At 24.5% G+C, this 16,021-nt stretch overlaps 1 protein-coding gene across 1 annotated transcript in view; it reads left to right on the plus strand.

The window, feature by feature from the left end:
- LOC132924028 (cell growth regulator with RING finger domain protein 1-like) overlaps positions 1 to 16,021 on the plus strand; it is a 38,396-nt gene that overhangs the window by 3,496 nt on the left and 18,879 nt on the right. Inside the window, exon 2 of the mRNA XM_060988085.1 lies at positions 8,157 to 8,311. Within this exon, the coding sequence (XP_060844068.1) occupies positions 8,157 to 8,311 (155 nt within the window). The remainder of the gene's footprint in view (positions 1 to 8,156; positions 8,312 to 16,021) is intronic.

Raw genomic sequence — 16,021 nt, forward strand, 5'->3', positions numbered from 1 at the left:
CGTAAAAATGTAAGTACAAAGAAAAAAGGAGAAAAAGTTATTTCCATCTGTAGTAATTGTATACATATATACTATATTATGTTTTATGTAGTTTCAGTCTGCCATCCCATTATCCCCTGTTATGATATTGTATAATATTATTATTACATATTATATTTCTCTACGGGTGACGATCCCGAGACGACGTGTATACGCATTTCGTCGTGTGGATAATTCGATACCATTTAAAGAGAATTAATGCCTTACGGCTCTGTGGGATTCGATCAAAAAAAATATCTATCGGTGGTAACAATAACAGAAATATTTTACGCTATTGTATCGTCACGAATTTTATATCGTGCGGTCGGCCGTGTTCATGCTTAATACACTATATTATTATTATTATTATTATTTATTATTATATCGTATATACATCGCGATGCACGGCGGCAATGGTCCAATGAATCGACAACGACGACGCACGTTTAGAAAAAAAGAATAATTTTCGCTCGTCGTTGTCGTCGAGGTCAAAATGATAATCACGAGTAGTGAACAAAAATGTAGGAAAAAAACCAACCGACAATAATAATGCCGCCGACGACTACGGTCGACCGATCGGCGGTCGCCCGCCCCTCTTAAATTTGTATGCAAAATCTGTGTGTTGTGTTGTGTTGCGTAATTCGTACGAAAGACACGTATTCGCGTGCATGTGCGTGTAATAATGATACGTGTATTATACGATAATATTCACGCAGATGATGCTGAGGTAAAGTTTCAAAACGAAAATGTCATTATAATATTATTTATATCATTGTTCAACAGTCGTGGCGTGCGAGTGTAATAATATTATAATAATATATTATTATGTATATAATATAATATATAATATTATGTTGACGAGTAACGACGACGGAACGTCTCACGGTTTTATCGTCTTTCTTTTTTAAATCTACGAGGACAACACCCTCGGAGGAAAAACGACACGTTATACGATAATTTTTGTGACGCATGCGAGCGACAGTCTCAATTTTTCGCAACGGGATCGTAAAGAAAGTTGTTTCGCACCAGTATAATTACGGGTTTTGTTTATTTATTTATTTTATTCACTGGTGTCATATAATGCTGTCTTCGCCGCTACTGGTTCGATTGTAAACAAACAGGTGATATCATAATATTATATTATTTTTCAGTTGACAAATAATTCAAATATCAAACAAACAAATAAAAACCAGGGAAGTCGTTCTGTTGTGTAGAAGATTTGAGTGTACTTTAGCATTGCAATATCTTCGATATTTTAAATTGTTTTAACAACTAATATAAATTATGAAAAATATAAACTATTGTATTAAAGTATAAAGCTTTTTGAATTACACACAATTCGCTACCAGGAACCATCCTCAATATTGAAGCATTCTTTTTTGGTATGAAAATGCCTCCAGGTACAACAATTTAAAAAAAAAATTATCTTTGTAAAACTAGAACCTAAAAAATAAAAACATAGTTGGATCACATGCTATTTTGCAATTATATACCTCATGGGCGACACCGGTACAGGTCATGGCTCATTTTAGATTCTAAGCGGAACGATGAATGTATATTGGTTTTTCAATAATGTGTGTTTAGTAAATACTTTGGGGGTCAAAAGTAAAAAAATCTTATTACTTTTCAAAATAATAGGAAAAACTACTACTACATAAAAGGAGGAAAGTAGGTAAGCTCGAGGTAACCGCACTGCTATACAAAACCTAGGTGTTTGAAAATGATATTTGTATACAAAATATAATAGTGAAGTAAAATTTTCCTACGAGTTATGACGGATTCACTAGGGACCAACTGATATTTACGTTATACTGGAGTTTCCGTTATAAGAAAACTTAAATAAACAGTTAATACATATGTTATAGGCACAATACTGTTGTTATTTTTCGTTGGTAAGAGATTTCTTTCTTTCTTTTAAGGATCTATCTTAAATTCTTAAGAGGTTTTACTATATAAGTATATGTAAGAAAGTTTCTAGTCTCTACAAAGTACATTTTTGACTTGCATCAAATTAATTAAAATTATTATTCTTTGTATAAATATATAATTTCGTTCAAATTTGAATATGTATTCAAATGTATATAAAAAAACCTCTTTTTACTGCTTCAAAAAATGATAACATACGCAGACAAATCCTCTTAAAATCTAAATTTGCTTATTGATAACTATAGTATATTTAATAATTTATATATATCGAAAATACATCGGCTAAATATTTTTTACAAACATCTGAAGTTCACGAGGATTTATTTTTTTATTGTTAAAAATTTTTAATTTGAGAATTATTATTGCACATTTGTACTATGTACATTGTACATAGTATCAAATTACTGGTACACATCTTTGTACTGATCAAAAGAAATTCGATTATTTATTAGTATACAAATACTGTACATTTTTTTTAAACTATCGTAGACATGTTTTATTATTATAGACAAGACAGTTGTTGACCAGGTTAAACGAGTCCTTTCATAACTGCTAACTGCTAACACTATGACTATGCTATACACAATATCAATATACCGACTGAACAGGTTAGAACGTTGACCCTCTCATATGTTATTATTAACCGTGAACTTTCTATTTCTGTTAGATACATATACCTAGGTAGGTATACACGTAACTGATTTGATCATCGTTACAAATCGATGGTAATCGAGGCGTAGTAATTTTAAAGCCGTGTTGCTGACGTTTTTAACTGTCCACTGCCAAACGAATGAATTTTTTTTGTAAAATTGTCAAAAAAAAAAAAATAAAGTTGCAGAAGGAGTTATATACTCTCGCCGAAGCCTCGAAGGTAATAGACGTAAAAGGGCGATGTGATGTTATATGCAATCTTAAAACGAACAGTGCTCAATCGCCAGTGTAGAAACAAATAGAACTATATGAGTTTAACATAGTACGAATAGGTATCTGAAATTCCGAAAACGGGGTGCCTAAAAATTTGGTTCGATAGAAGGCTATATTCTTATCTTTCTATATATTTATAGTCAAAATATTTATTATCCGAAACATAGGGAACATAGTGAAGAATTCTATTCCGCTTAGAATCGATAGAAGTTAAAAATATATTGTTATAATCGCGTAAACGCTTTTCTATCGTTTACTGTCAATTAAATTTAGGGTTATTTTTTGACCTTGTATTATAATTATTTTTGTTTTTAAATAATTAATAATAATTTGATATTATTGACTTATATAGGATTTAATTATAGTTCGGTTTTAAATTGGCGTATCAATTTTATTGATACTTTCTATTTTACTAATTATTTCAAATTATGTTCAGCTAATTCGAAGTCTTTCATTATTAATGATTGTTGAATTTGAATCAAATGTGTGTCTTATACCTTTTTAAAATTATTTCCTAATCATTTTGATTATTTTCATACATTTTTACTTTAAGGGGCCGCTACACCAGTATTTTGTTTTCTCTGTCTATCTCCCCCATAATATAGAAACAAAGATACTCCGTATTCGATTAACGACTCTCTGGTTCAGTTTAGGGTGAAAGCACCTATTATATATTTTATAAAGAAGAGTATTTCCCGTGCATTGACCTAATAGATTTTTAATATTTACAATTTTAAATAAATTATTAATGGTTAAAAATAATCGAAATAAATTGAAACATGCTTATATTTATAAAAAAAAAAAATATTTAAAATCTATCCGGTCAATGCACTGGAAATACTCTTCTTAGTTATTTATAAAATATATAGATGCTTTTGCCCTAAACTGAATCAGAGAGTCGTAACCGTGGAAATACGGACTATCTTTGTTCTTATATTATGTGGTAGATAGACAGAGAAAACAAATGCTGGTGTAACGGCCTCTTAAGCCCAAACATTTATTTTAAATTTATATATATATATTTTTTGAATGATAAATTAAAATTTTAAACAGATTCATGTTTAAACGTAAACAATTAAATTATGTAGAACGCTGTTATTTTATTGGCATGTGACTTTCTGTTTTTTTAGTATTGTAAGAATCAACTAATTTTTTTTTAGTTTTGGTGACCTTGTTGCTTTATTTAATTATTGTTTAATTTTAATTTTTATGTTTACTTTTAATGTTTCTCTATATTTATGTATAGTTTTAACAGTTATTAATTTCTTGTTAATTTTCTTCGTGAAAAATGTGAAGGCTATTTCTCTGGTCTTAATAGTTAATTAATTTGTTTTTAATAACTACAATACTAAACTGTCAACTTATTCCATTAACTTGATAAAAACGAAAGATATTGAGAGAAAATGTTTATTTTTTTATTTTATTTCATGAGAACGTCTGATCATGAATAGTTACAAATATTTACACTTTATAAATGACAGCCTATCCAAGTATTAATGTTATTTATTAATTAATTTTCTGATAGTCACAGTTTTAATTGGATAAGCTATCATTATTTTGTTTACAGTAGGTACTATTGTGTATTGATATACAAATTATTTTTTTTTTGAAATATCTAAAATAATGTCTAAATAGGTACCTATTTTAAAATAATTAAATGAATTAACTCTTTTCAGATTATTTATAAAATAAAAATATTTATCATGTTCAAAAAAAAATATTATTAAATAATAATATATAATATAATTTTATGGTTGACTGTAATTTTGACAGTTACAATATCCATTAATCTACGTCCATCAGTGTAAACGATTAAATAAGATTAAATAACACTATAAATATTAAACACTAGTAAATGTAATGTAAACTAATGCGTTGATAGTCTATACTGGAAATATTATTTTTTCATTATCGTATCAAAAGTCTCAATTTTAGTTTCGATGACAAAAGTCTCATACAAATATTCATGTAATTTTATATTCTACAAGTATACTGAGGAAACTATACGTATGTTATGTATTTAATATTTTTTTCCTTTTTTTTTCATGATATAATCCATAGTCTGTTACAAATAGTTTTTAATATCATTATAATTTAATTTATTTATTGGATATCTGAACACGTTTTTGGGTAGTCATATATAAGTTTAGTTCAGTCAATATGTTTCTTAATTAATTAAAAAATTGGATTATTAGTTATTTCATTGAATTAAAATACAGTTTTTATTTTCTATTGAAAAAGTTTAAATCAACTTCGAGGTTTTCTAAACAATTTTCTATCTGTAACTGATATGTATTATAATGTTTATGTGTTTACAATCATCAATAAAAACAAACCTAAAAATTATAAATTTTAAATAGATGAATATTTAGTTAAAAATGAAAAGTCCAATATTGAAATTAAAATAAATTATAAATAAATTAATCTTATTTAAAAACAATCTATCGCGTACTATTATGGTTTCAATATTAATTGTTAAATCACGTTTGTAGATAATAAATGATACTAAAGATTATTGTTGACATTATATTTACGACACGTTTAATAGATATTTTACGATATAAATATGTTTTATAGATTAAAATTGGTACCTACCGAATATAATTTTTGATTTAATTTAATTTACTTAATTAAATTTATGCTTTTTTGAAATATATTTAACCGAGGTTCTTAAAAATATATTTAAACTTGGTACAAATATTTTTGGAGATATAGTTACAGTTAAATTAAAGTTTTAGATTTACTTATACCATGGTTATAATCAAGGTTATATTTTAATCACAATAAACATATTTTTTTATTATTATGCTATTTCTGTGGGTTTACCTCAAATTGACCTTGTTTAAACTGCATAGTTTTTACTGTATAGTTAATAATATTGTTTCTGGTTTTAAAATAACGGGACATCGATTTATTCATTATATAATATATGTATTTATATAAAATCATATTTAGGTCAATATATTATCAAAGTGTTTTGGAATTTAGATTGGTTAAGAAAAATCCAAGTTAAAAATGACGGAAAATATGAAATAATTATTAAAAGAAAAAATATTTGTCGAATAATAAAGAGTAAAGAAAATTATTAACGAAGGATTGGATGAAACTAGCAATTTAATAAAAGAAACCAATTTTAAATGATTAAATAATTATTATTATAATTTTAATTGTTGTGTTAAAAACTCAACACATTACATTTCAAAGAATAATAATAATTTTATATTGTCTGAGCAATTAATAGTTTTACATATTGTATTTTTTACATATTTTTATATACCTGAAGACGTATTTTGTAATAGAAAAGATTTTCTGAATAATATTAGTAAAAACAAAAAATAAATTAGGAAAAATAGAAACACTTGCGCATTATCAATTATTGTCATTTAAAAGTGAATAACCTTAAATAAATTGCAGATATTTGCACTAAATATTTATTTTCTAAACATTTCGGCTTTTTTTGTAATATTCATAAAAAAATGTATGCTTTCTACTTATTTTAGTTTTTTACAAATGTTGATAACGATTTAATGGTTGATTAAAAAATTTGAAAATATAGTAAAACAAGATTTTTCTTAACTTTATATCTTACTGGGATTAAAATATATCAAAAATATATATAGATCTATTTTTTAATGTATTAAAATTTTGATAAAGTTTACTAAATCACGAAAATTCGTAAATCATTTTTCAGTTAAAATAAATCAAATTTAATATCTATGACTTGAATAGTGAATACAAGACTCTTCATAAATTTGTTTTGCAGTATTATGAAAATACATATAGAACAATATTTTTATATTTTATACTATTATACAGATATACAGCAGAGCTATACTTATCCGGTTATTTTATTGATATTACTGATATTAGTAATACTTTCTTTGATAATTTAATAGAGGAGTATTTAATGTACCAATGAAACAATGAATATGTTAAATTGCTAATACGATTAGGGTAAAAATTACGTCTTAATTTTTATCGACATATTTTCTCTTGTGATTGTTGGATATTTTATTAAATACAAACAATTTATAGAATAGTTATGAATTAAAATGTTTAATGATACATTTCATTCTAATGCTACTAAAATTCTTACATTTTTTTTATAGTAATAAAGGTAAAATTAATAATTTAAAATATAGATTTTATGCTGAATAAGTAGCATTGTATTACCAAATTATTATGTGAATGATATTGCTAATAATTTAAGTATAAATTATAAATTATAATACGAATTTATTATTTATTATTTTACTGCATGTACAATGTACATACTTCTATACTATATGTCTATATCTTATATATTATATTAATTATAAATAGAACTACTTAAAATAATTAAATAAGTATAAAATTTAAAATGTATTATATCTTTAGTGTATAGCTATATGACTTGACCATATTTTTGTATACAAAGCATATTTTTATTATTGGTTAGGAACCTTTTATGAACTGCTGTTTGACCCCCTGCTAATTTATTTATTTTCATAAATAAATGACCTGTGCCAAAATGTATAGAATTATATCTATTTAGAGGAAAATTATAATATTTGTTTATTTAATTAATTCAGAATAGATACATAAGTATATAAATTAAGTATAATATATAATATTTCTTTACATAATTTAAAATTACGTACAATTAAAATTAAATTTCAAATGAGTAGTTAGATGTTAGATTGATAAAATGTACTCGCGTTAAAATAATGCCAGTATACATATACATTATATACCAATTATTTGATTGTAAAAAACATTGCAATTTTAAAAATTTTTAGAACCCGCATTACACTTTATGGTATACATTTTGCGTACTACCATAACCTGTTTACCGAATTATATTATAAAAAAAAAAAATTAATTAATCATATTTTTCCATTAATATTTTTAAATAAAATAAAAACTATTGTATCATAGTATTTTTAGTGTACCTACTATTAATTTAAATAATAACTTATTACTACCTACGTCAAATTATACTATATATTATGTTTAAGTAAACTATAAGGTTTAGGAATATTGTATTTGATTTCTGTTCATTGACCTCTTAAGTAGCTTATATTTTAGCATTTTAGCAACTAACATTTACTACCGCAGTGAATCGTTCAATGAACTTAGTTCTGTATTAATCGTTGAACTTACAGATAACTCTTCGACAAGTTGTGATTTATATTATCGATAAAGGTCTTGATTATTTTTATTTTGTTTTAAGTTTGACATCATTAAATAACAAGATTACAAAATAATTTTAGATCAATAATAATTTTTTTATTTTGTTTACATTTTAGGAATATGACAGTATTTTGGCTGCACGGCGAAGAACTAATGTTTGGTGGTAATGCAGTACATCCTGTTCAACAAAGGATACCTCAGATGAAAATGATGAAAGTCCACATACCGTTCACATTTAAATTACATGAGACATCTAATTCTTCATACTCAGGTAAATAAGTTTGTTATAGATAAAATAATTAGAACTTTCAAAGACAATAGATTTTAATTTTTCAATTAAAATATGTAGATAATTTAAATTTTTAAAACATTTGGTTACCATTCAATTATATATTATTTTTGTAAACAAATTAAGAATATTAAAAAATCGATTTTTACTGCAAATATTTATACCAACAACAATTTAATGAGTGAAATGCAATTACAATAAGTCATATGCGATTGATAATAAAATTAAATATTAATGCGTTCATAAATATAAATTAATAGTTACGTATAAGTTACATTACTCGTCATACTTCATTAAAATTGTTTGTAATATATTATATTTTATCATTAATCTGATTTTAGATTTACTCAACAATTTTTTTTCTATTTATTGAGTACCTAACTATATTGTTTGATGGCTTAATAAAATACCCAATTTCTACGTGACCCAACTGATAATTTTGTATTTACGCGCGTTTGTAATACGAAGATAACACATTCGGGTACAATGTCATCTTAATAAAAAAGCCTTTGTCATTACGAGACTAACATCCATTCAAAGGTATTTATCGGCCTTCGTGAAGTAGATGTAGAATCATAAAAAACCTATAGGTGTACTTATTGGCGATAAGCACATCCTTGACTTTTAATCGTATTTTATAATATTTAGGTACCTACTCAATGTTTGCTTCATGCATTTCTATAATACTACAATTATTGTATACAACAATATGCATTATACATAATTATAATTTATTATATCTTTTATTAGTTAGAAACTAGTAAGCATTATAATGTGTAATCATATAATATGATGTAGAACTTATAAATTATTGAGCTAATTGTTAATTTTAATTTTATACGTTCTAAATCAAATCGAATACATTTGCTATTTATCAGTTTATTGTCTGTTGTGTATATAATGTTGGTGGTGAAGTTCGACTTTTCTTCGTGCAGTTAACAAAACTCTAATACTGGGTAGCACCAACATTTTGATAATATTTCACTGATTGAATTTAATTAACCAATGGTCCACATTAATATGTTATGTTTAAGTAACTATTTGACATACTCAAAGATCCATATAACTTGATACAAAAAAATATTTTTGCAATCCAGTATATAATGCTTTAATTTTAATAAGTTTCTATAGACATAGTTTAATTATTATTATTTAATATGGTTTCGGTGTATGAGTTTTGAACCACTTTGACAAATGTGGATGATTTTTTTATCGTTAAGCCTACTGCAGCATAGTGGTTCAAAATTTATTGTTTTGAATATTTATTTATTATTTATTAATTAATATTTTTAACATAGATTGTGTTTTTACTTTTTAGTGTTATTATTATTCCTTTAATATTATGATAATATGACGTATGCGATTAAATTAATTATAATTTTAAATTATTTTGGTATTTTTAGTAGGAGAGCTTATAGTGAATTTTGTTAAAAAAAATAATTGTAGTGTATTTTTAATATATACTACTGAGTACCAAGGTCTTTAAGTATAACTTGTTTTTTGTGATGAAAACTACAGTTTGTTTTTTTTAATTTTTTTTTTTTAAAACAGTATTAAAAAAGTGTACCTATACTAAAATACATAAAAGTATATTTTAAAATGCTTGTAATGTTTTAAGGGCTAGAATTAATATATATTTTTAACATTGCCAATTTGATTTTCTTCCATAGAATTCTATGTACCCATCAAACATCATAGGAATGCCAACTCGTGAAGGTACTGAAATAGTAGTAGTACTTGTATAAGATATAGGACGCCAAAAATTATGCATATTATCCAATGCTATTTTTATAAATTATTATTCTATTCATTGGCTAATAATATTTCATTATTACCGCAGTTTACATACGATTGAAACAAGTATTGACATAAAATGTTCTTGTTTAGCTAAGTAAAAACTTATTGATTTACCTGGATGAGGTATTTTTTAATATAATTATTAAACTCGTTTTTATTCCAAAATGATAATAAATAATATTATTTTAATTTATTAGAGAATTTATAGAATTGTGCAATTTTAAATTTATTATATTAAATTTGTTCATTAATTGACCGGTGTTAATTTACATCATTATGTATATTTCAATTTATTATAATAAAAATATAGTACAATAATAGGTACCATAAAATCAAATTATTTTGTATTTTTGAAAACTCACGTTTTTATACTAACATCATATAGTCTTCAAACAGTTTAAACAAATATTTTTTAGACTATACCCTCTTCAGTGTTATATTATTATGAAATTTGCATAAGGGAACATTGTGAATACGATTATTCTTAAGTATTAACTGAATCCAATTAAATAAAGAGTTTGTAAAATCCACCGTCTGGTAATTATAAATTTAAAAATTAGTTTCCGGCTATTTTTGAAAATAATCTGAAAACCGGTACCTGTTATAGGTATAAAAATTTTTTTATGCACATATTATGTATACTTCCTCGGTGTATATTATTAATGAAATCACAAGAAACTGAGATAAAACTATAAAGTAATGTTTCTACCTAATGTTTATAAATATTTCTTTATGATTATGTTGCTATATGTTTTACGTGTTCTGACATGTTTTTTAAAAACTGTAATGTTAATTATTTTCCGTTGTTTTATTCGGGAATGATTTAAATTTGATCTAAAACTTGATTCATTAAGTTAAATTAAGATTTAATAACAAATGACCATGTAAGTAATATAGCTATTATGTTATACTATATTAATGTAACCTGCAGTAAGCTAATATTACGTATTTTCGCTAAAAAAAATTAGTTATTAATTAATCATAGAAATATAGAATATTGATTAAATTATTTGATAGCCAAAAAACCAAGGAAGTTTCTTTGCTGATTAATAGTATTGAGTATATCACTGTTATGAATATATTAAATTTTACGAGTAAGTCAATACATTTAATTATTTTTGAATAGCAAAAAAAAATATTGCCAAAACTACGGTGAGGTGTAAATATTTCAGTATTTTCGTAATTTTATATTTTAGTTAGGTATTCTCTGATTATTATGAAAAAAACAGCGAATTTCTGACTTGATTCAACCACAAACCTTACTTAGATCCAATTTTATATCAAAAAAACTAGTTTTAAAATTGAACTTGAACTTTGTACTATACGTAACACATTTTATATTATCATATTAAAATACACTTCCTTTTTTTTTAAAGTTGGCCTTTTTGAGCTGTTTATTAAAACTAAAAATGTTCTAGTTTTTTGTTTGAGTTATTTGATAAAACGTTTAACTTGCTTATAGAACTTGGAAATGTAATTTAAAGTTTCTTATAAGTAAGTCATTAATACTTAATAAATTAATTAGTACTACTTATCAATTTAAAAATATCGAAAATATATAGGCACAATTTGTTAGTTGATAAGTTCATTATCCCATCTCCTTTGCTTATAATCACAATTGTCTATACAAAAATTAAATTAAAAATTCAACACAGGCCTTACTTAATAACGAAGTACCCTTAAATTCTACTATTATACGATGAATCGATTTTGACGGTTTAGCTAAAAATTATTCACGATTCTAATCTAACATACGAATATATCATTAATTATAATAACTATAGATGTAAAAGAAAAAGAAATTCCTGTGATATCTATTTTACTTTTATACATTTTATTTCGAAAATAAATTTATATAAATGTATTCTTCATTATATTTCCCCCTTAAATTTGAACCGTTCAACTTGCTTAAGTACTATCTAAAATAATTAATTTATAAATAAGTTTCTACTCGTTGATTTTAATTTTTTAGATCTTTGGCCAATGCATGGTGAGAAATCTACCCTTCTTAATTTATATTTATTTACAAATCAGTTATACGTATCAAATTAGACATTGTATTTTTTCAGGCTTTTGCGTTCTCTCTCGTCTTAAGAAACTTCATAAAATAACAATTTATTGTTTATATTTGGGGCTTCAAAATCTATCTCTTCTCCCGTGATTAATATTAATCCTTTCACATCAGATGTAAATGGCTCGCTGGATAATTCTTACTCGAGGATGTATTCAATAAAGAATCCTTCATTTTATACTCCTTCGGGGTGTACCTATGTTTCGGCTCAGTTTATAATTTGAATAAAAAAAATAAAAAATACTAGTGGACTGTATAGTGAATAATTAATGATTTTATTATTAATAATGAATATTTAAATAACACACTATTACAACGATTGTTTTTAGGTGTCACCAGTGGCGTATATAGGAGGGGGGTTAACCCCCTCCTTGAAATAATTTTGAGTAACGAGGATAAAATTGTTTTATTATGTTGCGGCACAATTTGTATTGCTATATTTTGTAAACCCCCCCGAAATGTTTTTTTGTATACTTGCCTGGGTGTCACTACGACGCGCAATGATCGGCAATGTTTCCGACGCGTCGTTGAAATTAGTCTGGCGATCCGTGCTTTGTTAGTTATTACCCGACCCAGGGCGATATCATAAATACTATCTGCACGATAATTATGTCGATTGATAATATCTATTACTTATACATTTAACATAATAACACCTATACTCTCAGCGTTATTCCCAAAAGATTTTTTAAACCCTTGCCTTAATTGCACACTTTTTCGTCACCACTCATAATTAGTAATTACATTATTAAATCCAACAATCTTCCACTACCTAAAACTAACTTCCTATCTCTAGTACTTTCCCCAATCATCCACTTAAACCATAAACTAGCATTTCTAAAATCGTCACTATCCAATTATGTCAATAACATTTTTCTCGATTTTATCTACAACTCTTTCCCACTTTTAATTATAATGTACTATAATCTACTGATAGCTCGTAAAAAAACCGAATACTGCAGATGTTATTCGTTTAAAAAGCAAATGCTTAAATCATTAATTAAATTCATTATATAAATGTAATAATTAATTTAAAAAAAGTTATTGGTATAAAAATGTATAATATATATATATATATAATATATATATTATGTAATAAATTTATATTTGTAAAATTATTATTTATTATATTTTATTCTGGATTTCTTTTTACTATTGAGATTACTTTTTATACACTTTTTTTACTTTTCTATTTCACTTCATCACATATTATAGTTCATAGTTCAAATAAATATTAAACAATTTATAATAATATAACAATATATATAATAAACATCTAACAGGCATGTATTTTGTACATTTTAAAGAATAAAAAATAATTTCTGTATTAGTATCTTATTAGCTAAGTATAATGATATAATAAAAGTAAAATGTGTGACATTCGCAACGAAATACGAATTGATGGTGATCAGACAGAAAACTGAGAAAAGAAAGTAAAAAGAAAGTGGTTTTTGTTAATGCAATATATTATTATAATCTAGCTGTGAATGTTACGTTACATCTGACTTCATACAAACCTTATTACTGTTCAAATTCTAGAAAGTATTATTCGGATACCTGATTCAAAAATCTGTGTATACTATGTTAAGTAAGGTTTTTCTTTCTATTACACTATATGTTTCATAAATTACATCTATTTTTATTCTAACTGCTATTAATATATAACGCACTTGCGAGAGTCACGCGTCTTATTTTGTATACTTTGGTTTTAATAATATTTTGATCTTAATACTTTTATTTTAATTATATAACAAGTTTAGTGGTAAATATATCCAATGCTGCTTCCCTCGGAATCTAAAATGAGTAAAATGATTTTATTGTAGAATCTATTAGTAGTGTCCTTTTAATATATTCAAGGATATAAAGCAATCGGGTCGTTGGCCGTTGTGATTTTTTCTTAACATTTGAACATGCAATAATTGTTTTGAATAAGATGTTATAATCAATTTGGCCTTCTTTTATTCAAAATTATATTTTCAATTTTTTAAACTATTAAAATTAACATTAGATAGTGAGATTTTAATAAAAATCACTTTCTTCCTGTATTTTTTATGTAATATTTTACGTTTCCTTACATTTATTAATATTTATACATTTTAATTAGTACTTATCTATTTTATATTGATTTTCATAAATTGTTTATGTAAATTTACATAATGCATTTAAAAGTATTATTATATGTATAGGTAGTTATTATTGAATACATACTTCACTTCTTAGATCTTGATAATATGCTATTTATGAAGCATAGTGATAATTATTATTTTGACTTTACGATCAAATAGTAAGAATAGTATACGAATTAAATACATTTTAATATTTTTAATGTATTCATGCTACATTCATCTATGAATATCAAATGAATATCATACAGTACTTAATTTAATTTTATACTTGTTCTGTAATAATTATTTAGACCGTAGCATTTAAATATGTTTATTTAATTTCCTTGACTAATTTTATATAATTGCATTTAACTAAGTAATACGTCATATTAGTGATACGAGTACGTGACCTAAACTTATACATAAATATTTAATAAATATTTTAACATATAATATACAATTTTTTAGAACATTAAGTATATAAGTGATTTATTTTACGTTTCCGCAAATGCGATCATGAATATTAAAATATAGTAACATTCGATAAAAATGTTTTAATTAAGTACTAAATAATAACATTCAATAAAAACAATAGTTAAAATAATACTTTTTTAAATTTCTAGTATCTAATAAATGTTATTTTCTACTTTATTTTTTATTTTTATTGTAGGTTTATTATTTATTTTAATATTGCAGTATATTAAACAATAATACTGTTAATAAGAAGTAGGAAATAATTTATATTACATTATTAAGTGATAATTATACATTTAGGTAGTCTTGAAATTATTCTCACGCTCAATTCGTTTATTAGCAAATATAATAACAATAAAAGATTATATTATTTTTTGAAGTAAATAATCTGGATTTATAAGCCAACATAATGCCATAGAGTATAAAACTATAAACTATATAGTGTATGGCAATAAATAATAATATGCAGCAGTAGGTGTAAAAATGTTAAGTGTCGTAGGCATATAGTCAAATATTAGTATATATATTATATACTTATTACTTACCTAATAATAATTAAGTTATTAAAGCAAGCTAGTGATGAATCCACCCTGAATTATTGCTATATTTTTATTGATATCTATGAAATTAATTATACTTTTTAGTTTTTACTGTTCCTATTTTTATGAATTTTGAATTTTGAAGTCATTTCCGGAATATGATTTCTATTGTTTTAATTGTATTATTAGATTGCTATTAAATACGTAACGCCTTCCTGGATAGTTTGTTCACATTTTCTCAATGCTTACTCGGTAGCGGATGAACTAAACATTAAAATTCTTAATAGTGAAACGAATATTGATTCGCTAAATTACGTGTATTCATTTATTATTTGTGTTTAAGTGTGGTCATTACTACATTAACGTCAATATAGCGAATGAGGGTCAGCTGAGAACCAATTATTCAAGTTTTTATTGGCTAATAGTTATCATTAATTATTACTTCCATCTCTTTAATGTTTTTGAAAAATATTAATTTAAGAAAATTATATAATTTATCTGAACAGTGTTCATTTTTGTTTAACTATTGCCATATTATTAAATATCAAATAACGCGTATTGGTGCCTATTAAGTTTTTAAATCATTTTGATTAGTAACTACGAGTATAACAATATACTTATGTGCTTAGTAAAAAATAATAAAAGAAAACAATTATGTAAATGTAAAGAATATGTAGTATTTATGTTACATATAGTTTTACATAAC

Source organism: Rhopalosiphum padi, chromosome 3 (assembly GCF_020882245.1).
Source record: "Rhopalosiphum padi isolate XX-2018 chromosome 3, ASM2088224v1, whole genome shotgun sequence".
Lineage (NCBI taxonomy): Eukaryota > Metazoa > Arthropoda > Insecta > Hemiptera > Aphididae > Rhopalosiphum > Rhopalosiphum padi.